We start from the raw sequence: 26,093 nt of genomic DNA on the forward strand, positions 1-26,093 counted from the left end.
TTAAATAGCTGTTAAAATACAGCTCAGAACAGGAATGCTTCTGTCATACAAGACAAAGGAAAAAAAGGAAAGAAAAGGAAAAAAAAAGGAAAAAGGAAAAAAGGAAAGGAAAAAAAAAAGGAAAAAAAAAGAACCAGATGAACAATTTCAATCACTCCCCTCCCTTTCGGTCTGCTTTTGTTTCCCAAAAGCGTTTCACATGACACTAGGCCAGTCTCCATACCCCTGCGCTCCCAGTTTCCTCAGGGAGAAATGGTGACCATCTCAAACTCAATGTTGCTGTGAAGAGTTGCCTTCTCCCGCAACTGCATTTGAAGCTGTTTTGAAAGATTAGAGAGTCAGTGCACCTAAAAAGCACGTTACTAGACTCTGTCTGGTTTTCCAGTCTTAAAGAAACTTTTCAGCCGGGAGAAGGAGGAGGATGGGTTTATTGCACTTTGGTTTACATCTAAGAGGATATACCTTTTGATATCAGGCAGATATCCCCAAACATAAATGTATTCAAATAAGAAGATAAAAGTAACTACAGACTCCAGGGAAAATGAGATGAGCCAGAATAACTTCTGAATCAAAAAATTTACAAAAATCCAAAAGGTGAGCAATACAGTAACCGTGTCAATCAGCACTGTATACATTTGGAGTACATAACCAGCACTGCCAGCGATGATACAACAAACCAGCTAAGCTGAAAATATTTTAGGCTAAGCATGCATCTTCTCATCTAACTACACGGAAGTAAAATAAACTCAAGAATAGGAGTGAAAAGAATAAATGGGGCTTTTGGCCCTCGTGCTGTATTTCGGAGGGTCTCTTCCAGCGGTGCGTCCGTGGCAGGACCGCACAGGCGAAGGTACCTGCCTGGTACGACAGGCGTGTCGGAAGCTTCAGTGCCAACGAAGAGCAGGCTGAAGAGCGAGAGCTCCAGAAACAGACACCAGCGACCTCCCCGTACAGCACCTTTCCGCAAAGCGTGCTTCTGAGCACCTTAGGAGCTCCTACGGAGGAGCACTTCCAGCAGCTTCAAGGGTCAGAGACGCTGCATGCTACCGCCAAACTGTTTTGCCACCAGAGCTTATTTCTAGCTCAGCAGTCGTTTTGCGCAAATGGTTTGAAATCCAGCACTTGGGGACCTGATGTACCTCCTGACCCGGCTACAGAGTAAGTCAAGACAACAACCGACTATCTCTGAATATTTGCGAGGTAAGCGGATGAACTACAACCCACTTTAAAACGTCAAGCGGCAGCACGCCGGGGCACACCAAAGAGCATACTTCAAAGATCTGATGTAATGAGGGCTGTGCCATTTTGTCTGTTTTTCAAAATGAAGAATCACACAGAGATGATCTTACCCCCGAAATACAGATAAGTGACCATTTGATAAATCCCTTCAAGCAAGCCATCAACAGACTCCTCCTTAGTGCACAGGAATTCAACAGTATTCTCAAGACAGCAGGAGGCAGCAGCTTGGGAAACCTTCAGCACCAGCCCAGGTCACCCAGATCCACTCTTGCACTACGGAAGCATCACAGAGAACGTGCATTGGGTTTCAGAAGAGAGTCTAATGTTATATGAAAAGCAAGCAAGCTATGGTGTGTCTTTCTAAGAGGTGGTTTTAAGTAGTCAATTAATAATAAATACTAGTAAGCAATCTAAAAGCAAACTGAGGCAGAACATTTTTATGAATTTTTTTACCCTATAAAAGTGTTAGTATTTATAAAATTTGTGAATCATTGCTACCATTCCTAAAATAGATTTAATGATATGTATTTAAGATAGGAAATAAGTATTGCAGTTGATAACTGTACATGTGACAGTTGTGCAGGTGGAGTTAAATATTAAACATTACTATTTGAAGTGGCTAGTATAAATCATATAATGAACACCAAGCTGGACAATATGACTGTTTTTGTTAAAATCATAATGTTAATGAGAAATATTAAAATATGCTAATACCCTGAACAGTGATAAGAAAGAATACATAGGGCTAATTTATCCTAGTGAATTCTTCTTAAACTTCTTTACTGTTTTCTTCCTGCTGTGCGGAAAGCTATTTTATGTTGTCGATGATGAAGTCTGAATGTTATGTACTTCTGCAGTGAAGTCTGATAAATGAATCTTTCAGTTAAGTGGCTGGTTTGATTTTTCCTCTCTGCCTGTATTTTCAGATAAGTGTTATATATTTGAATGCAATATCTTTAAATAATTTTCACTACTTTTTGCATCACTAAAGATAAAACCTTCATAATCATCTCCAGTAGCAAATGCTTTTAGATTTCCTCTGCAAGTCATTTTTCCCCTCTTTTTCTTAAGTGCATTTTTGCTAAATTTGAACTTCCTAAAGAATTTCAGTAAATTCTCTAAAACCTGTTAGTTTGCATGGACTTTGGAGCTTTGAGTTTTAATTTGCTTTCCTGTACAAATATGCCAGAGTTATAAGGGAAGCCAGAATTGAAAGTGTAGTTCAAGTTGCTCTGTTTTTATTAGATACTTACTTCAAGCTGTACTGGCACAATGAGAGCTCCAAATTTGCAGAACCATAAAAACACGTATTTAGGAAATAGTAGTTTCTGAATACTGCATGTATATGATTATATACATAACTCCCTGAAAATCCTGACAAATACCTATCCCCCAAACTTCCTAAACACTATAAATGCAAAATATTGCTCTTCCTCAAAAATGAATCTAGCAAATTCTTGTTTTCTTTCTCTAGTACAGGCTGAGGCTTGGAGACTGAAAAGAACAAAATCACTCTGAGCGGAGGGAAAAGGTTGATGCACAAAATTCTGTAGATTTAAAGTCCTTACAATAAATGCACACCTGAACGGTTAAAAATAAGGGATTAAGCAGAGGTGAAAGAGCTCTCTGAAGTTTTTGATGCTTTTCCTTCCATTCCGTGGAAGTTAAACAGAAATTCAGTCTGCATGAGAAAGGGCAAAAACACCTTAGTTTTTCAGGGTGTTTTTTCCCCACTACCTATTCAGAGAATAGCTTCTTACGGTCTCAGCCGGATTTTAGGCCATATGAGTTAGATAAAGTTTAATCAACGTATGTAGGGTCCTTGCTATGATTCGGAGATGTCTACGGACAAAACTCCTAACCTTCATACGACTGCAGCAGAAGGAAAACTGCCTACCACGCCAGAGGGCTACAAGACGATGCTGGGACTGTCCCATTTCCCGGACAGCAGAGGCGAGAGAGAAGCTGGCTGCACCCTTCCCCTTCACCCCTTTTGCACAGGGCAGCAGGAGTCAGGGCACTCGTACTGCAGTTGTACGGAGGGAATGAAGGCTAAGGAGAAAAAAGGCCTACCTGAGATCCATGGTCCAATAAAAGGAAATTCCTGGTTTCTTCTGCTTGTCCTTTCAGAATTCATAGCAATATTTATTCACAATTATGTACATTTGTTGAAAGGCTCAAAGAACTAAAAAGCAAAGGAGCGATACGTGATCCAGCTAAACTGCACTAGAATAGGCTCGCTAATACCTCATTTGAAGATCCTCATTTTCGCATCTTTGGCAAAAGCAACCATTATGAAGTCCAAAGGCAGTAAATAAGAAAAATATCTGCTTTGCCTTTAAATATTGTTCAAGATATGACTGTCAAGGGTTGGGTATTATGCTACCAAATACTCCGCGGACTGTCAGTGGGTTATTAACCATCTTTTCATTTTCCAGCGTAGTCTAATTTGCCAAAAAGTAAATAAAGCTCTTAATGCTTTCAGAATGGAAATTCATCACTTCTGTATGAAAGACCAGTCAAATTGTCAGCAAAATTCAAATGATACCAAAAGTAACTATCAACAATTATAGTTAAAATAGCAAATGTGAATACAAAAATATTGCTGAAAACCTTTAATTTGTTGGCAGTAATTAACACAATTATAGCCATCTCTCTTTTATTCATTATGTCTTTATTCTGTCATTTGAAACTATTTATAGTGACACTGGGTTGATTCACCATAATTTCCCTTCCACCCACAAGCATTTACAGTTCCTTCCTCCAGTAGTTTTATAAATTTAATGGTATTTTTATATTTTAATCTGCTGATAAAAATATAACTTTTCTTAAAATATTAAAAGGTTAGAGATTGGAATAGCATAAGCTGAACAGCAAAATTTTGAAGAGTGCATATTGATATTAATTTTCCTTCCTTCTAATCCTACAAATGCAAATTAGCTGAATGAGAGAATAGTGTGGATAGTGGAAATGCGTTAATCATACATTTAGAAACAGCGAGTTCAGCAAAGTAATAAATCTTCACATTTAAGACCTTTTTGTCTCCTATGATATATGAAAAATGACTTATCATTTGCTTTTCTTTTCAAGAATGCCATTCCCAGTCCAGTCCTGACCAAAGTGGTAGAAAAACAGAAAAATCCCACAGTGTAGCAAAACACAGGGCGGCTGTAGCAAACAGTGTACATTTGAGACAGCGTCGCTCAGAAAAAACAGCGGTTCGGAAGCCGCTCGGCAGACCCCGCACCGCTGCCTCAGTTTTCCTTCGGGCGCGGGGGGAAGTCGCTGCTTTTCAGCTTTTAAGTTAACAAAGCGCCATCCAGATAGTAAACGAATGATTGCATTCCAGCAATTCTTAAACCGTATTATAGACTAAGAATTAAGAAGTAGAAAATTATGGAGATGGCTGGGGTTTTTAAAAAACCCAACTCTATTTAAAACTGTAGCGAAAACGGTATGAAACAGATTACTTTATACTTTTATATTGCTTTAAATGTCCGGACCAGAGGCAGACACCTGGTTGCAAGAAAACAGCACACGCAACGGACCCAGGATACTGGCAGTGGCCTTTTCCCGGCGCTGGCGGCAGCCGGGGACACTCGAACGACAGGCGTCGGGCTAACCTCGCCGCTGGGAGCCGCTCCGGGGGCCTGGGAGCGCCGCGGACCGCACGGCGGGGCGCCCGGGCTCGGCTCCACCGACCGGCCCCATCGCTGCTCCCAGGCACAGGTGAACGGCCCTTCGATACGACACCGGTGCTAAACGGCCCTTCAACACCATTGATAAGTTTCAGCGAGATTTTTTAAATTTAACCGAGTAAAAATGATGTTTCCTCAACAGATTTGCTCCCCCCGTGTTCCGAATCATCTCCGCTTTGGCCAGAGACACGCAGCAAAAGAAAAAAAGAAAAGCTATTCAATGGTATTGAGAACACAGATCTAAGACTACTGAAAAGGAAGGAGTCGTTTGCTCGGGTTTTTTTTAAAGTCCTAGGTGAGGTTCCCATTTTCCGTATCGTGCCTCCTGAGAGTGTTTTTGTCCCTGCCCTGAGCCCTCAGACGGACCCGCCACACGCACGCACGCACCCAGGTCCCCGCGCAGGGTCCGAACGCCGCCCCTCTCCCCGCAGCCTCCCCCCGCTCCGCTCTGCTCCGCTCCTCCGACCGCCCCCGCGCTTGCAGCGATTTAACCACGGCGAAGGCGGCAACAGGGAGCGCGCCTCGGCTGCAGAAGGGAACAGAAACGATCTACTCTACGGGGGAAAAAACATCATCACATAAAAACTTCCTTATCCACGAGCACATGTGAAAAAATAACGCTGTTTTAACACCGGAGTTCAGTTTCATAATTCAGTTTTCTGCGATTATTCTTGTGCCCGAGTTCAGTGACATCAACTGAAAGTGGCAGTCTCAAAGTGAATGACTGAAATATCTCCCGGAACGCAAAGGCATTTAAATGGCGGCTAGGAAACTGGTATACTAAAGCACTTACCTTCAAAACCCAGGTCTAAATGCTACTTTCAGTCAATCAGAAAATAAAAACTACTCTCTGTAACCGATGGGTCTGATCAAACGAGGGAGCGTTCTCCATTAATTTATACACCAAGAATTAGTTGAATATCAAAAGCATCCAAGAAAACAATAAACTACGTGTGGGTAGTTTGTCAATAGAGGCTAGATTCATTGCACACAGTGTGAATTCTTAGCTTTCACAAACCAATCTGTTCAGAGCCCTGCAAAATATTCCTATGGATAAAAATACTTTGCCCATTCAGGAACTCTCGCTCTCACGTTTGAATTACTTGTCATTACCTCTGGGTTCATCCAGCCAAGTTCATTTTGCACTCATCAGCGTATGAAAAACTTTTTGGTTATTATTAATAAAAATTGATTTACTGACCAGGACACCAATTTATCAGTACCTGCTTAGCAATATGTGGCTAGAGTACACGTAGTTTAATATATTGCTTATATAGTTAATATATGGATACATCAATAAATTGTATATAGAGATATTACATATAGAAACCTCCATACGTGTGTGCATGTGTGTAAAGATATGTACACACACATATATACAGGCACACACTAAAATCTGCAAATGCATACATATGTATATAAATAAGCACAAACATTTCAAAAACATACATTATATTTTTTATGCATAAACAATACCAGCCTAATATTATCTGAAAACAGCTTGAAGACTGGTGTAAAAATTATCAGTGGGAAAAAAAAAAGCCATTTCTCCTCATTGTAAATGTTTGTTAAATGTAAATGCTGATATTCTACTCCTTGGAAAAATGTTTCTCTGCGTGTGGAACTTCATGATAAAAAGCTTTGAAGTCCCAGGTTTCCCCAGATAAACCCCACTGGCTTACTGATGCATGAATGCACTGAAATTGAATTACTGTACAACAGCAATTACTTTTCACAGTACAGTTATAATGAGAATCAGCTCCACAATGAACGCCAGGTAGCTACAGTAGGAAGAAAATCTTGTATTTGCATTTTCTGCTGCAGCAATGGTAGCTGCTTTAAAGAAAACCAATCCTTAACACTTGATTTGCCATCTTACAAGTAAATCAACAAACATTTTTACAGGATTCTCTTTACTTGCAGCGAAATACTAATGAGAAGAGAAATTTAACTACATAAGAATTTTTTTTAAGAATAACTTGTAGAATATTCTTTCCCTAAGAATTTATTTTTCTTTCATTTCAGTTTCTTCTTCATTGCCCTTGTCCTATATCACCTTTCACTGATTTTTCCCATTGCACCATTAAAAAAGCAGCAAATGAATAGTTTTAATTCCACCTCTTTTCTCCTCTCAGGTTTGTTATGGTAGCCGTTTGCTGCTGACCATAATGTCACAGTGCCCTGCTCTCCTCAGTTTTCAAATGTGACTGGAGACACAGCATCATAAGACCTTCTCAAAGAAAAGAAAAGAAAACAGAAAAAGAACACAGCTAACTTGAAATTAAGACTGACCAAGCACTTATCGTACAAGTGAAATCACTAAAAATCCAGGAAGAGCAATTGAAGGAATACCACAAGTGACAATGAACTCTCAAAGTGATTATTTGGGTTTGGCTGTAAAGCTAAAACCACTGTTGAACAGCTCAGAAAACATTTCTATTTATTCCACCTTATGGGCACTAAGATCTTTCCCAACCTGAATGTCGTGGCCTTAAAGATAAATGGATAACTCTGCATTTGTCATGACTATAAACAAAAATAACTAGCAGCAAGATTGAATCAAACCCACTCTTCATTGGTTTTATCTTAAATCATCTCACAAAATTCCAGCACAAAATCTGAGGTTGCCTCTCCAATATTCCCTTAAGTTAGGCAATATTAGGGAAGAAATAGTTAACAGAAATATCTTGAACTGACATAAATCTGATGTAAATAGTGAACACTGGGGAAAAAAGTTGCTTGCAAGGGTTTCCATCAGTAAGCAGATGACAAAAGGTTATATAATTGGTTTAGCACTTTCAGTTTTCCATTTATTTTATGTATCTGACAGCACAAAAATAGGACTTTCTGTGATAGGATAATTGCATACTGAAGGGTAATTCAAACAGGGGATGAATATGATAAAAATCACACTGAACCAACTAGTCACTACGAAAAGTGATGAGACAGAAACATAAAAATTCAAGCCAGAATATAAAGGGGCAGGAGGGAGAAGAGAGTTCAACAGAGATTAGTAGCTAAGAACAAGTTAACGTGTTTGAAGATGGAAAGCAAAACAAAAAAACAAAGGTCTTTCCAAGCCATCCTATTTCTGTATTTCCAGCTCTTCCTTACTGCCATTTTCTACAAATTAAATGGTTTATATTATGGTGGTTTTCTGAATAGTTGTCATAGATTGCTACATCTGCTAAAAGATGAAAATATGTTGATTAAAATGAATTACCTAAAAACATTTTAAATTAAACTATGGATTTTGATGGCTACATGAAGCAAATTCAATCAGTGGTTTAGGATACCAGTTTGGGGTGACATGGGAACAGCACATTTTCTCGACATTTGGATTTGAAGCTTCTCAAAGGATGCCCCATTATTTCTAGGGCAGAAGGATATTTTGCATATTACTCGTTGTTTGGTACTTACCCAAATATTACTGTCAGTTCATGGCAGTTCATGGGCAGATCATTGAAAACATTATTTTGAATTCTAAGTTTTGGTGCTCTTAGTACATGTTTCTATCAAAAGTGTATGTCAAAATGCCATTGTTCTAGAGGAAGTATAATACAGCATTATTTTGTCTGTTTTGGAACAGAGGTCTTAGCTCCGTATGAACCTCATATCTTGTATCTCTTATCTCTCCAGATACGAGAAAATGAGCATACAGAAGAGGAACTTGTGCAAAACCATCAGTGTACCAAAGGGTTTTGTATTTCTCAGAACATAAAATACTAAGCACTACTGGCAAATTAAAGTCTTATACTTTGAATTTACTACAGGAAAATGAAATTCATCCACTACAGAAGAATAATTTGACTGGAGTGTACACTAAGCAGATCTATTTTAAAATGAGGTGACCTGTCCAAACCAAGCTTCTATTCCAAAGATGAAAGAAAAACAACATATAAACATATCAGGGATTCTGGATTTCAGCCAGTATTTTGTCGCACTAAAACCCTCTCTCACAATATTATAGACATGCTTTAACCTCACAGAATTTGGGTTTCTTTTTACTTAGAGCCCAGTGGCCCATACTGGCCACCAGCAATTTTAAAGGCCAGAACAGTTCCATAAACACCTCGCAAGCTCACATTAGAAAATACTCACTGCAAAGCTTTAATCGAGAGCCCCTCTGCTCTGCCTTCAGGACACCCCCTGCCTGGGGAATGGATGCTCTCCTTCCATGTGGGTAGTTTGCTAGGGATTTCTAGCTCTAAATGACCATGTGCACCAAGAACGCTCTTCCATATTTTTATTATCTTAGGGCAGCAGTTTACTCCTCTGCTAAGGAGCAAGAAAAACAACCTCTCCAGAGTCAATATTCTGCAGGCTTCTGGAAGCTGGTGCGCACATCTTAAAATGCAGTTTTTCCTCTAAAAAACAGACTGTAAAAATAGCACTGTGGGTTCCATATTTATTGTCTTTCTGCGCTTCCCTGCCAAGTGCACTCAGTTTACAAGCTGAAATATGTTTTACTTCACTGCCAGCCCAAAAGATTCAAACTCTAAAACAGAGAGAGAACATTCCTTCCTTCCTTTTGCACGATAACCAAAAATAAAAGGCTGAAGGCTGAATTATACCTGCAGTTACACAAAAGGAATCTCCACCCTTGGGCTACGCCCCCAGCAACGCAACTGAGACTTTGACACCTTCAGCTCGTTTGAGCAGCCAGATCTGGTGGGAAGTAGAGCAGCTAAAGGAGGTATAGCTGATGCAACAGGAACAAAAATTACCCGCAGTCACCTAAATTTCTAAATGCAAAATGAAAACCGCAACAGGAACAGCTGCTATTCTTTAGGATGCATGTGTTACAAAGAGCTCCTATTCGATAAAGCAGAACACAGAGTTTTCCTTCTTTACAGCAAATCTTATCTAATAAAACACCAAAGCTATGACAATTAAGCACAAAACAAGGGTCAAATGGAGATTCAAAAGAATCTGCAGATGTACAGAAAGCTTGATGTAGCTACTTAATTATCATTAATAAATTGCCTTTATGGTGATATAGTACTTACTGCAGTCAGAGGAATTTTGGATTTGGTCCCATTTTAGGCATCTGCATCTTTTTCAGGATCTGAACTAAAGCATAGCTATTAAACTCAGAAGATCCCTTCCAATACTATTTTTATACTAGAGAGCAAGAAAATTAAGTCTTCTTTCATTTGATATTGTCAAGTCTACCATATTTTAATACAGAGCCATATGTAGTCACCATGTTTTACTGAACACAAACAATACCTTACAACCCCACGTGGGAAACTGGTAGTCCAAACCTTGTTGCACACTGTTGCATTTATCTAATGATGATATAAATAATTTATATCTATTCTCTTGAGAACTGATCCTAAAATACTTCTGAAGGCTTCAGCATTTCCACTTCACCACCTTGAATCACTAATACAGCTATCAGAGCCTAAATTATACACTTACACCACAGAATGAAATAGCAGATTGATCTGCTGCTTACCCGTACAGCTTCAGACTTTTTATGAAACATTTCTTCCATGTTCTTTGCTAACTTTTTCACAAGCTGAAGGCCATCAATTTCTTCTATTGCAACATCCTTCTCATATTCTTTGTATTTCTGGAAAATAAAACAGAAAAAAAAGGGAAAGTTATTTGGGTGAATCAGCAGAAATTTTGACAACTGATTATTAGCTTCATATTACGCTTTCCCTGACTTTCTCCGTTTATTTGCTATTTATTTGAGTACCAGAGGGCTAGTTTGTGCTGAGACACTGTCACAGAGATGGAACGACTGGGTTAGAACCAGAACCTCACTACGAAAACATAATAGAAATATTTATCTCCTTCACAGTGGAAAAATGATCATTTCCCCTCACAACAGTTAATTCCCCCGCTCAGCTCAATGACAAAAGATAGTAAAATATCCTAATATACTATCCAAAATCATTTAAAACCAGTGATATTCTTGGTAACCCACTGTGGCTTAACAACCTAGAATCCTCCTCCTCCTTAGATGAATTTCTTTTTGACATCTACTTCATGAGCTTTATACAATATTTATATTATTAATACTTATAATATAAGCTTATCTAGACCTTCTTAATGTTCCATGCAAAGAAAACCCCAAACAAACCACAAACACGAGTCTGTATCTGAATGCAAGCATACGACTATCCTTTATACAATATGGATAAGCATTACCTTACGGTCTCTTGCCAATGTATGAAAAACTCTCAGACTGACTAAGCATTCAAAGTATATTCCAAACAATTTTTATCCTATTTTCTGCATATCAACTTTTTTCTTTATCAGTGTTTACAATGAAGCTTATAAAAATATAATGCACAAGAAAAGCATGATAATATTCTTTGGAGTCAGTCTTCAAAGCCTTTAATACTGAAAACATTCCCCCTTCCCATGTCATCCCATTATAGTCAGCACTCTAAGAAGTGATGGTTTTCAGTCTGGTTATTGTTTGCTTATCTCCACTTAAAATATGTACGAGTTGTGGTGAACTAACCATTGCTCATTATCCATTTCTGAACTCTTAACCTATTCACACAATCATACCTTCCTGATAGTGTGAGGGAGATGAAAAACATAGCGGGCTTCTGCCAGCTTCAGCCCTGCTGGGAAAAATATCTCCCAAGCTTGAAAAGCAGGCTCTTAGCACAACCCACAGCACAATCCTGGAGACAAAAAAAGGACCCAGGACTATTAATAAGATTTATCAATAAAATTTGCCTGTGCAATTATGATTAGCTCCAAGCCTCATTCAACATCAGGCAGAGCAGGAAGAATAAGGGCATCAAAAAGAGCGGCTCGGAGCCCCTGGGTGAATGCTTAAGCGACCAGAAAGGTGAACAGCGTGGGAGCCAGTCGTGCCCTGGCTGGCGCTGGGAGCGAGGGGTCTGCTGCAACAGATCGCCTCAGCCGCCGCATACTGCGCCCACAAGAAATTAATTTTTTCTGACAATACTAATTTTCAAGGCAAAACGATACTTTGGGCTCACTTTACTGTGCATATTTCTCTGTAAGAACTTACTTGCAGGAATGCTTTGATAGGCAAATAATATTTCATAAGACATAATTGGCAGACAACTTCATAAGAAGGTTAAAAATACAAAGTTGTCAGTAATCAGTAAACTTTTTGGACACACTATAGATTTTTGATATTCTGTAACTTTCCCATTCCAGTAATGATTTTTTTTCTCTATTTCCTGTTATGACACTGGGTTCTACTGGGGTTTCTACAGCAGCCTTCGAGAAGCCCCAGGCAGACCACCCCAATTTTGCCCCCTCCTTGGGGTCAGGGAAGATTTTTTTTTTCCTCTTGATCTGCCCTTTAATCATAAGCAGATTTCTGATTTCAACTCTCCGAGTCCATTTCTACCATTACTAAACTCAGGCTCAAGTTCTACTACCCGCATTGATAAAATTAATGTAGGATAGCACAGTGATTTGTCTAAAATAGAAAACTACTATTTTTTGATTGATTGGAGCAAGTAGAAGAATGCAGTAAACAACAGACAGGTAAATGTTATTGTAAAATACATTAACTGCGATAAGAATTGTAAATTAACAGTAAATTTAAAGCATTCCCAGTTAATTGACGATGTCAAAGTCTGTTCACATCTCACAGGATTCAAGTCTGGAGAATTTAAAACAAGTGAAAGAAAAGGCACTGCCATGAACAACATTTATTATGTTAATAGATCCAAGTACAAATTTTTGAATCACTCATTTCCAGCCGCACAAATCAAGCTCAGTATATCAGATTCTGATAAAAACAGTTTCCTTTCGAGTTCTTAGAAAGTTTTCTAAAATGCATCACTCCAAGAGACTGTTTTCAGGTCGTCAGATTTATTGATTTAAGCTTCGCCATCAAGTGAGGAATAGCAGGAGATTATTCACTGTGTTTGTCAGAAAACTGAGTGGTACAGCTGAACTTAACACATTTTCTAGCTGCAGAGAATATCACTACACAGCCTACTAGGCTATGGTGAGAACATACAAAAAAGCCACACTTGGATTTCAAACAACAGGAGCTTCTGAGAATTAATAATCATCATCATCATCATATGCATTCAAAATATACGGGGGTGATTTATGCACTGATAATTCTAGAATGTTACAAGTATGCTAGTTCATAATGCATTCATTTTTCCTAATTTAAATACAGAAGTACCAACATATTAAAAAAATGAAGGAAATAGAAGATATTGTTTAAGTTATAATTAAAAAGACCACACATCTTGCATAACGCATGTCTAGCCAATTGTTGGAACCCTTCAAGAACATTTGCAACATACTAGGAGCATTTACTTGATCTGTAGGACCTTGGCAACCAAGACGTTTACTTAATAGATATTTTACATCAGTGTTCATTGCCATAAAAATAGTTGTATTGTTTTTTCAGTCGTCAGTGGAAGGTTCCAAAACGGGAGAAATTATGTGGTCGGAAAGAACACCAGCTGGTTTTAGCATCCTTGTGCTCTAGAGATTGTGTTTAGAGGGAAGAGGTGCCAGCTTAACCTGTGCATGTCTACACGTTTCCTCTGCAACACTCAGTGTGCCTGAAGCTGGAAATTTAGGTTCAGTCTAGAAACCAGTTGTTTTTATAATAAAACTACTAAAACAAGAGACCTGAATTGCAGCAGATATGTAAAAACAAAACCCCAATAAAACTGCAACGAAGGATGTCAGAATTAAGAGAGTCTCTTACTTCCACTCCAGAGGCTGCCTGACCTCCAGGCTCTCGTTTTTTCCCCACCACTAGGTTTTACATTTTAAATTTGTTTTTAATTTAAATAAATTGGCTAAAACAAGATGGAACAAAGTTCATTCAAAATAAGTTTGAAATACTTCTAAAGCGTAATGATTTATTTTGTTGTAATGTAATCTTGACAAAACAGCAGCTGCGCCAGTAGGGTTGCAATTAAGCAAAACGCCACCACCAACAGTGGTGAAAAAAAGCCGGGCTTCTGGGTCAGGCTGTACTTTATATTCCAGGTGCAAACTACCTTGCAGCACTACTGCTCTGAACGACCCTTTCAAGCAATGCCTTACATCGGCCATCTCCCCTCCGCTGAAAAAAACCAAAGTCGGTGATGCAGTATTTTTTAAAAACAGGCGCAACCCTCCGTGTCTCTCAGTATTCCCAAATTTGACGGCAGTAAGAGATACTGAAGAATTCTCGCCTACGTTTCCAATACTGATACATTTGTACTGTTACCGGAGGTGAGAGGACAGCCTTAACTCTGCCGTAAACAAGTGACTAGCGCAACGCAAGCTTAGGAAAGGTCAGAGCCGCGGCGGAACGTCGCCTCCGAGCGGCGGATTGCCGACCGCCCGGCACACCGCGCGGAAGCAACCGCGCAACTTTCCATTTGCCGCATTACAAACCTATCTGAAACACCGATGCTTTCTGTTAGCAAAATCAGCGTTTGGTAAGAAATTCTCCACGGAGACAAGGACATTTATCATTTGAGAAGGCAGACACAAAAAAGGCATTATTTCTGCCGTATCTGTTTTGCCAGATCATTTCACACAAGCGCCAGGGAACGACGGACAGTATTTCACTGTCAGAACCCTTAATGCCGGTCACGGGTTCAGGCCTTTTTACTGCCCCCGCACGGCAAACGACCATCTAGGAACAACGCAGCAGAAAGCCGCCTACGCAAAACCGGAGTCCGAAGCGCTCAGCGCAGCCCAAGTACCCGGCACTGAGGCGTCTACAAAAATCCACGGAGCCTGAGCGAGCGAGGCAGGGAAGGAAACGCCCTCGCGGAGCAAGGCGACTTCAGAAAGACGCCATGTGTCAGCGGCGGTTTGAAATTTTTTCTCCAAGGATAAAACGTGATAGTTGTGTTTCTGCTTGTGTTTGTATCTATTTCTACCCTTTCCTCCTGAAATCAAGATAATTGCTTTTATGCTGCTCCGCTCAAACAGACAAATAAACAATGAAATATTTTCCAGAGTTACAACTGTGTAAACACTCCTTAGGATCCCTCTTTCAGCAAGTCCGCGGGTGCTGGTACGTACGCAGAACACTAAGCCATTTATGACGGATATTCCTCCGAGTGATCTCCAGAGCCAGTGAACACCACCGTCATCCAGATTAAAGTGGAATATTTACCGTACAGGAATTTTGTAGTAATCCTTTATGGGTTGCATATTAGAAACTGATGTGAAGCCTCTGAAGCGTATTCATAGCCGTCTCGCATATTTGCACATAGTTCACAAATGTGGCTATTTGAGATAATATTTTTGTCATATATACGTGTGTGTAGATATACACACGTGTATACATTTATTTAATAATGAAAAAGACAGCAGAACCTTCATGCAAATAAAAGAAAGATCAAATATCCACTTGATCCATCTATCCATTTTTCCATTTAAAAAAGTATCCTTCTACTCTATGCCATTAAAAAAAAAAAACTCCACCAACCCAAAAAACAACCCCAAACTCTTTCAGATGTTTAAATCTCAGCACTGCAAATGCAAAATGAGATTACAGAAACATACGTGTTTGATTAAATCCCATAGCTTTGATTTCAATTAATATGCATTGCTTAGTAGAAAGGCTGTGCTATTCAATATATTTTTGCTTTAACTGCTTAAACTTGATTCGGATAATCTGCCGTGTAAGCACTAACAGCGACCCCCTTCGGCGCAGAAGCGCTGGTTTGAAGTGCCACATGAGTTCATTGGCTTACTGAAAGTATTTTAATTCTGTATTTGAGATGTTCTGACAGTCAAAGGTAGCCGATGAACGAGCCTGCAAGATCACAACAAGCTTAAAGCTAATGCAGTCTGCAGCTCTGAGTGGTTTCTTTAGTTATAGAGACAAAAGCTATGTCTGTCTTAAACTGAGTTCTCTCTCCATTTACTCTTAACCCCTAAACTCATGGATTCCTTCACGAATGTTAACTTTCCTATTCAAAGTAACCTGTGATTTTTTAATTTAAGATCTTCTAGAGTGTAAAGATCAGAAAGGTGGTTAATACACTATATATTTATGTATCAACAACAACGTTTACTCTCTCACTAATGCATTCTTCATAACAGTCTAAAAATAAAGCTTATTTTGATTTTTTGATGCTCTTCTCATTTAATAAAAATTTTTTTAATTGCATGCTATTAACCCTATTGAACAAAATTTGCAACAAATGGCATTTATTCAGGGTGCTTTAAAAACTCTTGTTCATTTTTACAGTTCATTTTGCTTTTAATTGGATTAACCCCTAAACCACAATTACTTTGCAGCAAACTGACTGCATAGTCACATTAAGTGCTGCCTTACCCCATGAATGAGCTATGCACAGAGTAAGGCTTACTACTGTTGTCAAAATACGACCCTTTCCTTGTGCATCAGAACTAAGAATATAAATCTGCCTTGATATGGAAAACCTATCACGGAGTTTTACAAGACAACATTGTTTTCAAACAAAAACCATGTTCGAACTGATTGGACACAAACCGCAAAGAACCCGAAGCTCACGGCGCTACAGCCGACGTACCAGAGCACCGCACTCGAGAGACGGTGCAGCAATCCCCAGCAGAAGATTTAAAAATACATAGCTCGGCCTCTAACTGCTTCATTAGGAGTGAGGCCTCACTAATTAAATCTGCACTGTTGGATTGAAGCTGAATTTGAAGCCAAGGAAAAAGCAGTCTCCGGTATAATATGTGCACGTGAGGGGGGTGGGAGCTTTTCCACTGAGCAGAAGGGGGCTCAGATGGCACTATCACAGCAGAGACAGCAAATGCGCACAGTGCACTCCCCCGATAGACTCATCCGTGAACCCTTCCTTAGTAAAAGATTTTCTATTTTCATATTATCTTGTTGACCTTTTTTTTTTTAAACAACAACAACAACAAAAACCCAGCAGAGTGCCACTGTTATGTTATCATCTGGTCCCTTAATCAAAAATGCATTTGAGGGAGCAACTTTAAAGACCTTAACAAAATAAGCGTTATTAAAATTGTCTTTACTTTGTGTTTGATGGCTGGTAAGCATTTAAAAACAAAACGATCTTAGTTGCTATCTAGTATACAATTTTTTATCCACAGGTCTCCAGAGACGTTCTAAAACAAGCATCTGTGATTAGCTCCATTCTGCAGACGCAGGAACTGAGGCGCAGGTAAATTCAGCGCCATGCGCACCGTCACACAACAGTTCAGAGCCGCCAAGAGAAGGAGCTCTCCTGGCTCCTCTTCCAGCGCCCTGCCCAACGTCACACGCAGCTGTATTAGCTTCAGCTTGATCCCTATAGAAAGAGGAGTCACAACTGCATATTTCTCCTCACCTTGACATTAAAAAACTCCTTGATAATTAGAAGTTTGTGTTACACCACATTACACACTCCTATTAACCTTTACTGAACCTCTTTCTGTTGATGAAATCCGTCAGCAATGACCAGATGATGGCACATTCATTTTCTTTGCTGCAGACGAATTTTTATTCAGTTCACCAAATGACTCCAAGGAGCGCTACGCTGGCCTGCCATGTTTGACTCTTGCCACACACTGGTGCCTGAGGAACTCCTGTTGCCTCTAACTCCTGTTGTCTAGTTGCTTCAAAAAATAATGTACATATTGGAATGCAAAATATTGAATATTTGTTGCACGTTATTTTATCATAATTAAGAATTTCTTACCAAAGGCTGATTTTGTTAACAGAAAGCATCAGTGTTTCAAATACTTTTGTAATGCTGCAAATGGAAAGTTGCTTAGTTGTATCTACTCAATCTTCTAGAGATTTGAAAATTAATTTATAAAAAAAAATTCAACTGTGACTCTATCTTTTCATAAGTTTTCGTTATGCTAGTCAAAGCTGTACCTGGTATACAATAGCCAAAGTTCAGCTAACCTGAGAAACACAATCATCAGCGGACCTGACAAGGATAGTTACTGCTTTCCTTGGAAAATAATTTACATTTGATGCAAGTGTTTTACAGTCATGGTAGGGGCACTATAACCCTACCATATTTAATCTTTGCAAAGATATTACCTCTGATCTATTTTTTCATCATGGTTGCATATAAAAGTGCTGCAAAACCAAGCCAATTAAAGCATTATGTTCAATCTCTTGATGAAACTGTGGTCAACAATTAAACAAAACAAAAATCCAACAATTCCTGATTTGGCAGTATTCCTCTATCAGTTAACCATACATGCAGGGCACCTCTTCAGACCTTTGCAAAACCTGATATGGATAGGTTACACTGCATAAACAGTGAAAAAACAGTTAGAGTCTTGAATATATAACTGGTCAAAATAGCTGAGCTGGTATGGAAGGGACTATAGTCTAGAAGATGCAGAGTATTTTCTCATCTCAAGTAAGAGAAAAAAGCAGCAATCATTGGTTTTGCCTAAATTATAAAAGAAATAATTATAAAGAAATAAAAAGATGAGGAAAACATACTCCAGGAGTTTAAAAAGACTAAGGCTTAGACTGATTCAATATTTCTAATTTTAAAGTACTTAGTAAGCCTGGTCCAAAACAACTGGTCAACAAAAACAGGATAATTTCAGTCCTATTTTACAAACAGACTTCTACAAAGGCAGCCCGTTCTCCTTAGGCTCTGCGGCTGGCTCTACCTCCCTTTCCAAAGGCAGCTCTGAGCTTCTCGGGGTACAGGCACTCGCAGCACACCGCTGCTCTCCACAGCCACCGCACGTCCTGCGTACCGAGCGGCCCTGCTCCCCGCGTTCCTGCCTGGTTCATTAGGAGGAATCAGCACTTTATACCATCATCCTCATTAAATCCACCGTCTTTTGCCATTCCTAAGTTTGAAACCACAAGACATGAGCAAGAAGCACTCCAGCAGTCACACTTCCTGGGAATACTGGCATCGCAGATAGTCTGCCGCACTGGAGGAAGGGATCACGCTTTTTCTTGTTGGTTTTTTTTTGTTGGTTTTTTAAGACAACGAACAGTCCAAAGGCTTCCCTTAAAATAATTCACCTAGTCCCACTACACCTTTTTCCTAGCATCTTCATTTCACAGTGACACAATTGCTCCAAGACCAAAGCCTAAAATTCTCTCAAATTTCTAAAACTGATGGCCCAACTGTGGAAGCCTTACTACCTCCCTTGAATTTCTCACTCCATAATTCCAAAGAATTAACAGAAGTTACTGCTAAATAGGATTAAGGATATCATCATTTGGCCCTTGCTTGGAATTAGTAGGTAGTAGATGTTCATGTGGGAACTGACATTTAGGAAGAAAAAGAAGATCCACTACCAGGCCTGCTGGATAATTTATCAAGGACTGTCATATATTCTTGCACCTGGAGTGTGGAAATCAAAGACAAACCTTACAAAGCCAAGGCCCTTCAGGTTTCTGTTCTCACTATATAGAGATAGATAGATAGATATAGATAGATTTTATATATTTATATCTATATATAGATATAGATTTTTTTTTTAGCTCTTCAATCAATCGAGAAAAAAAAGAAAACAGGATTTAATGAGTTTCTGAGTCTATAAGTTAATGAGGACCTTTCCTTTAAGATAACCTTTTTTATCTACAAAGCAAGACAGAAATAACTGTGCTCTGAAAAGACTGTTGTTTCCTGCAGGTCAGAAACAATTATTTTTTTGCCATTAATTTGTGTAACTGGACATTGTACAACTTTGCATCTTAAGAACTTTCCCATTCTTCTGTCAATCCTAGTCCAAGATACCGCTTGTAGCAGACTGACCAAATAGACATGAGAAATGTCATGCTCAATTCCTTAGAGTAAAAGGTTCGATAGTCAGTTCCAAAGGGTCAGAATATTCTTGAACATGTCACATATCAGAATCATGTTAGAACTTTTGATCAGCTAGAAAAAAAAGAAAAAAGAATTAAATTGTTTTCATAATCCCATGGATTTGGAATAACTGAGTGAAGTATAATCTGTTTCTAGTATCTGATAAGTGGTTGCTCCTTAATTGGGAGGCCAAACTGAATAATTCAATTTCAGATAATCCTAGACCTGATTTTCAGTCTCAGATTCTCTACTTGCATCTCATTTTGCAAAGAAATGTTTCCAGGCACATTATACAGCATTTAGACTCCCAAAGTACCCAATCTCTTTAAACAGATCTTAATGTTATCACTTGAATTCACAGTATTGTTCCCATATTTACATGCCAATTTAAATATCATGAACAAAATACCTTAAGTCATCCAATTCTAAGAAGCAGTTTACTGTTAAGGAGATAACCACACCTTTGTAATTGCAAAATTAAAGTCTACTGTAAAGACTTCCTCTTCCAAGAAGAGGAGAAAGGGACCGGAGAGGACCTGCTTTCAGAGGGGAGCCCAGGAGAGACGGCTGCAAAGAAAGAACCAACCGCAGCACCGGGGAATTACGGATACTGAACAAACGGATTCAGCCCAGCACATCACTGGTCTCTGATCACTTCCAGGGGATGACATCCAAATAATCATCTAGTTAGGTGAAATACGTCTAAGCAGTCAAACAGAGGTCAGGAATACACTCCCTTGTTTCCCTTTAACATGGTTGCTTCGGGTCAGGGCTAACCAGAGTAACAAAAAAGCAGATTCTGGAAGTGTCCCAGAGATTCCTTTTTTGATAAAGATATTCCTGCAGCTATTAAAACCTCTTTACAGTATTTCACGTGAAGCACTTCCTTAAATAATGAACAAAAAAAAACCCCCGTAAGTATAAATCTACAGAATCACAGTATGACCCAGAGGGCATATGCAGCCAAAGCAAAGCCCTTGACACATTTCCAGGTGAAAGTAAACATATGAGGAGCACGCATGTCTAACCTGTTCCTCACAGAAGTCTGAAGAAATGCTGGAATGCATTCCTTTCATCCAGGATCGTTATTCTGAGTCACCAAAGACTCAGAAGTAGGAAACCTGACAACTATTATCACTCGCTTCTCCGACGGGATGAGATACTGCAGCATTTTGTTTTGCACACCAAACTGCATCTGTCTTCTCTGAAAGCCTTTATGCTTACCAGAGACAAGGACAACCAACAGATAGCTTCCTTTGTGCTGTAAGGTCACAGAATACCACAGAGTAATTCTTCCAATCAGCCTTTCTTTATGTCTTTCCCATTACACTTCCTTTATCGCTATGTCTATCCATCTCTCCCTCTATTGTTCCATTTCTGTATATCCATGTCAAACTGTTCTGCCTTATACCTGGTCATTGCTGTGGGTTTCCATATTTCTGTATGCTTTTATTAAACAATGCTTATTTTCCAGCCCAGAAGAATAAATTAGAAATAATCACCTGCCCACATACCGTATTTCCCCCAGAATAACAAAATAAAATGAGCAAAACAGGAGACCAAGTGGGGGTAAAGACACAAAAACTAGACTTACATAGGAGAATCTTTGCTGAGAAAAAACTGCCTTAATGAGATGCAGGCCAACATTTCATTAAAATCTGGTGCATTCTGAAGGCAAACATTTCCTCATAAAAATCTCATCATGAGACATGGATGAAACGCACCCCTCATTTGGAAGAGCTAATGGCAATTGTCCATCAGAAAAAAGAGTGTGTAATTTCATCTCCTCAGGAAAGAAACTCTGTTCGTAACTGCAGCGTTCTCTATAACTAACATTTATCGGCTTGGGTAATAATTCTAAACCGTTACACTTTGCATTGAGCAGACCTTCAAAATTAACTCTTAAACAGGTTTGATTTCATTGATTGTCACTACCAAGGACATGGTATTGATCTCTGCTGCTATATCTCATCATTGCACTTTTCTGTATCCACCTGATAAAAGTATTTATATTGATTTAGGTTTTTGACAAGTATCAGGACACTACATATCAAAGTGAACTCTTGTAATTACAAGAAAAAGCATTTCATCTGACTATCTGAACTCAAGCATCTAACTTTAGGCTTACTAATTCCTCACTCATTCCTCCCCTCAGTCCCATCAAGGCCAGCGATGTCAGTACGTTCTCAGCACCTTCATAAAATCAGGCCACACGTATGTGTTCTTTATGTAGATGTCTTGAGAAGTATTCGTCAGGCTAACAATAGAAACTGCAAGTTTGAAAAACGAACTATATTATTTGGCACTGCCTGGAATTGTGTAAACACAGATTTTTGTGTTCTTGCATCACAGGAACTGCATGACACCAATGATTTGCACTTTCATGTGTGATTTTCAATCACAGATGGAGAGCTTCACAAAAGGCGGCACAGAACAACTTGCCGCACCGACAGACTATAATGATTTCTTTCAGAGCTTCATAATAAACTGGTAGACACACAAGAAAAAAAATGTTTATTGACTGCCAAACCACATTCAATCCAATATTTAATAAATGCCTTTGGAAAACTGTAATATGATATTAAGTAATGTGCTGTACAATAGATCTTACTCAGATCTTTTTCTCTTTGGACGATTTAGCTATATTGCATATATTCTTAGACTGGCATCTGAAATATTGGCATGCTGTTAGCTCCCAATACATTTTTTCCCTTCAGTGATATTTTTACCTCTCTCACTCTTAGTTAAAAACGAAGGAGATGAAGCTTGAAACCTAATCAATAAAATGGCCTTTGTATTAAAAAAGAAGAAACAAACGCCAAAACCACAGCCAGAACTCCTTATTCAGCTCTTGTTAGTTTTCTGAGAAAATCTGATGAATAATCTGAAGCATAATAGTCCTTGTATCATATCACAGCCATGCTATACGATGGGCAGCTATTCCAATACTTCACTGCAAAGAGTAAATAAACACACTCATCAGTTTAAAAGGTTGCACAGAAGATGGTCAAGTTATCGGGTTCAATTTCAGTCTGTTTTTTGAGTGAAGTGAAAACACAAGACAACTTAGTAAAGCGTACATAGCTCCCTATTGATATCACCTACATCAAACATATGTCAACAACTAACCAGACTTGGGTCCTCTACTTTTAGAAATTATTACAGCATTATGTCTATGTTACAGTCTTGTCTTCTCTTTCCCACAAAAAAGCGCCAAACAAGCAAATAAGCTGATTATCAAGATAAGACAGATTTATACTTGGTTTTATATGTCAGTACCTGATCAGATTGGAAACATTTTAATAAACAGCTTGCAGTTCAAAAGATTTTTGTAAAATTAAAAACCTTGCCCAAGTTTATTCAAATTAAAACTGAACCAAACCTGCCTCAAGTTAAACACTGAGGCACGTTATTCTTATTTTATTTACAGAGGTTTCTAGATGCAGTTTGTTATAGCTTATGTACACAAACACGGAGATGCTTATTCAGCTTTTGCCTAGTTCCCAAAGAACCAGAAAATCTCTTTGTATTTCAGGAATTGATTACATTACTGATCAGAGCTCATCTGACCAAAAAATAAAATGCTCTACATATAGTGCCATGACAGGTGGCTAGCATATTGTACAGAAATAAACCAGCAAACTCTGCATCTATAATAGAATGTATACAATAATACATTTATCAGCAAAAGTGTGGAGCTTTTGCACTAAAACATACCCAGCAACAGCTTTGATTTGCTTGGTCAATAAACCACTATTAATGATAATGTATCTATGAATTAAAGAAGCATCAATCTGCATAGCAGAGAAGAGAAGCCATGAATAATAGCCAGATCAATACTATGGAGTCATAAAGAATACAGTGTGCTCTCCTTCAGGCTAGTGGTAATTAATTTCCTTTTCCTCCCTTCACACATGAGGAACCTAGAACAAGAACAGTTTAATCACACAGAAGTTGTTAATTAGAAAAAGAACGCATACTGATAACTCCTTACTGTATCTTTTCTGTTCATATGCTTACAGCACTTTAAAAAGATCACTTTATTTGCACACTTCTAGGAAAAACAGCTTGTGTTTTAGGAGCAAACGCATATACTGACTGACATTTTGAAGTATAACCATTTGAAAGTTTGCTTCTTAAATAAAATGCTTTGTTCTAGTTGGGATGTTCATTAGTATAAACAGCTGATGTCTAAAGCCACCTTTCTGCAACACAAATAGTCTACTAGGGAACATACGCCTAGAAATATTATAAGGTTTATATGTACATTATACCATAATGGAAAGTATTAATACTGAAAAATTATGTTCACTTGGTGTTGAGGTTTCTTTTATCTGATTCAACTCTACTAGTTATTGAAATAATCTCTATTGTACAATTAAAAAAAGAACAGGTTTAAGTGATCAGCATCTAATAGTGGCATCTCCTTCTCCTTGGGAAATAAAAAGGATTTGGTTGCCCTGTTACTTCGAAGGATTGGCCCTCGACCAGGACACACCTGGAAGAGTCGAGAGAAAGCTCGTGCTTCTCTGGTTCCAAAAAAAGAACGCCACCATTTCCTGAAGAACAGGACTGTAACAGGCACTGTGTTTCAATTCTATTAAACACTAGCTTATGCACAAAGTAAACTTTAAAACCTAAATTGCTACAATAGTACATTTTTGCAAGAATATTCAAATTCAAGTTTACACGTAAAGATATATTCTCCATGATAACATTCAGCAAATTGCCATCAGCAGACTTATTATTTCACTGCTTAATAAAAAATACACAAACACTTGAGTTCTTCCCCCAGTTTTGCTAAACCTCAGGACAAAGCCACCCTAAATCACCAGATACTGCTAGTCGATCTATTGATAAATTCCTCTTGGCTCACCACAAAGCAATGACCTTCTTGGTGAACTGCATTCAAGCCTCTAAACCAGCAGAGTAATTAATATATGGAGAACTTAAAATCACAAGTAGTCCTACTGAAGTAGGCAGAACAATTCACGCTCTTAAAGCTGTTTGTGAAATAGGCTCCCAGTGGTCATTTCTCACTCACAACACATTCATATGTAATTTTGTTAAACTAATGTCATCATAGTTCAAAAAAGTTAACTTCCGAGACAGAGCTTGAATGTTGGTGGTTTACCAGCAACTGCATAAAGATTCATACCACAGAGTCACATCTCCGTCTTGCGAGCTTTCTCAGAGTTTTGCTGCAAAAGGACATAAGGCACATAACCAAGGGCAGAACACTCTTAATTTCCAGCACCGGATTTTGTCACCTTAACCCAGAAAATTATATTTATTTAGATTCCTGCCAAACTCTACCTTGTAACGTAAACAGCCTGAATTTATTTGCAGGCTTCCTCCTTCCACAAAAGTACAATTTGTCCCTTGTTATTACGAAGGTACAGAGCGCCGCGTGCATCAATAAAACATAATTGTGGCAAGTGGACACTGTGTTTGCATTTGGAGGACCGGCCGAGCATGTGCTGCCTGCCCAGGACTGCCAGAGGCATACATCTGTTTGTGCAGTTCTAGTTCAGTAGTTTAAGGAATGAAGTATCACCTCATTACAGAGCTGCCATGTATGAGTGAATTTGTGGCGCTCGCCCTCCTCACAGCCAGACAGCTCTAATCTCCTCGCACAGCGCGGTGGCAGTGCCGAGATGAAGTGTTAAGCTTATCAGGCCTCATCTGTACCATCACCTACTCAGTTAAACCCAGGCCATCCATTTCTCTGTCATTTCTTTGTTCCCGAGGTGCCTGAATGCATAATAGCCAAGAGTGAAGATACAAGATATCTTTAAGGCTTCAAAAGAAGAATGCCAACATTTTTTTTTTTTTTTGAGAGCAAACTGAAAACAATTCACAAGCACAGTTTTAATTATAGGTTGCACAACCCGCATTTTTTCTTACACTAGAATTCTACCCTGTACTATCGCTAGGTACTCCATTACATGAGTAGTTTTATTGTATTTTAAATTAACTTTTAAAGTTTGCATAGAAATTCTTAATTCTGAAAAAGCCTGTATCACTATGACATAAAGGATATTACAGCTGGGAAGGGTTCTGGTAATTGAAAATGTTATGGCATAATTAAGATAACTTTCTATACACCACTTTTGGGGCATCGTCAAGCAAATTGACAGAAAGTTTTGTTTCGGTCACAAAATAAGGATTGTTCTTTAGTGGCTTTAAAAAGGAAAAAGCACTAAAGGAAGGCTCTCATATTAACAGCAACCTGCCTTTTACTCATTCAAAATAAAGTTCCCTTCTCCCTTTTCGTTGTAGCAACACATCTCTACTTTCCAAGTCACAAAACCTTATGAATTTTTATTTCCGGAGTAAGACCCAAAACCTTAAACCCAAGCATTTTTACCCAGTGGGTATTCCAAGCACTCAGCAGGAAAAACTGGAAGTGGCTACTGCTGAAGGACTT

General features: G+C 38.7%; 1 protein-coding gene across 1 annotated transcript in view; it reads right to left on the bottom strand.

The window, feature by feature from the left end:
• CACNA2D3 (calcium voltage-gated channel auxiliary subunit alpha2delta 3) overlaps positions 1–26,093 on the bottom strand; it is a 512,160-nt gene that overhangs the window by 395,818 nt on the left and 90,249 nt on the right. The window contains exon 3 of the mRNA XM_067303580.1: positions 10,399–10,515. Coding sequence (XP_067159681.1) covers positions 10,399–10,515 — 117 coding nt within the window. The remainder of the gene's footprint in view (positions 1–10,398; positions 10,516–26,093) is intronic.

This window comes from Apteryx mantelli, chromosome 12, assembly GCF_036417845.1.
Source record: "Apteryx mantelli isolate bAptMan1 chromosome 12, bAptMan1.hap1, whole genome shotgun sequence".
Lineage (NCBI taxonomy): Eukaryota > Metazoa > Chordata > Aves > Apterygiformes > Apterygidae > Apteryx > Apteryx mantelli.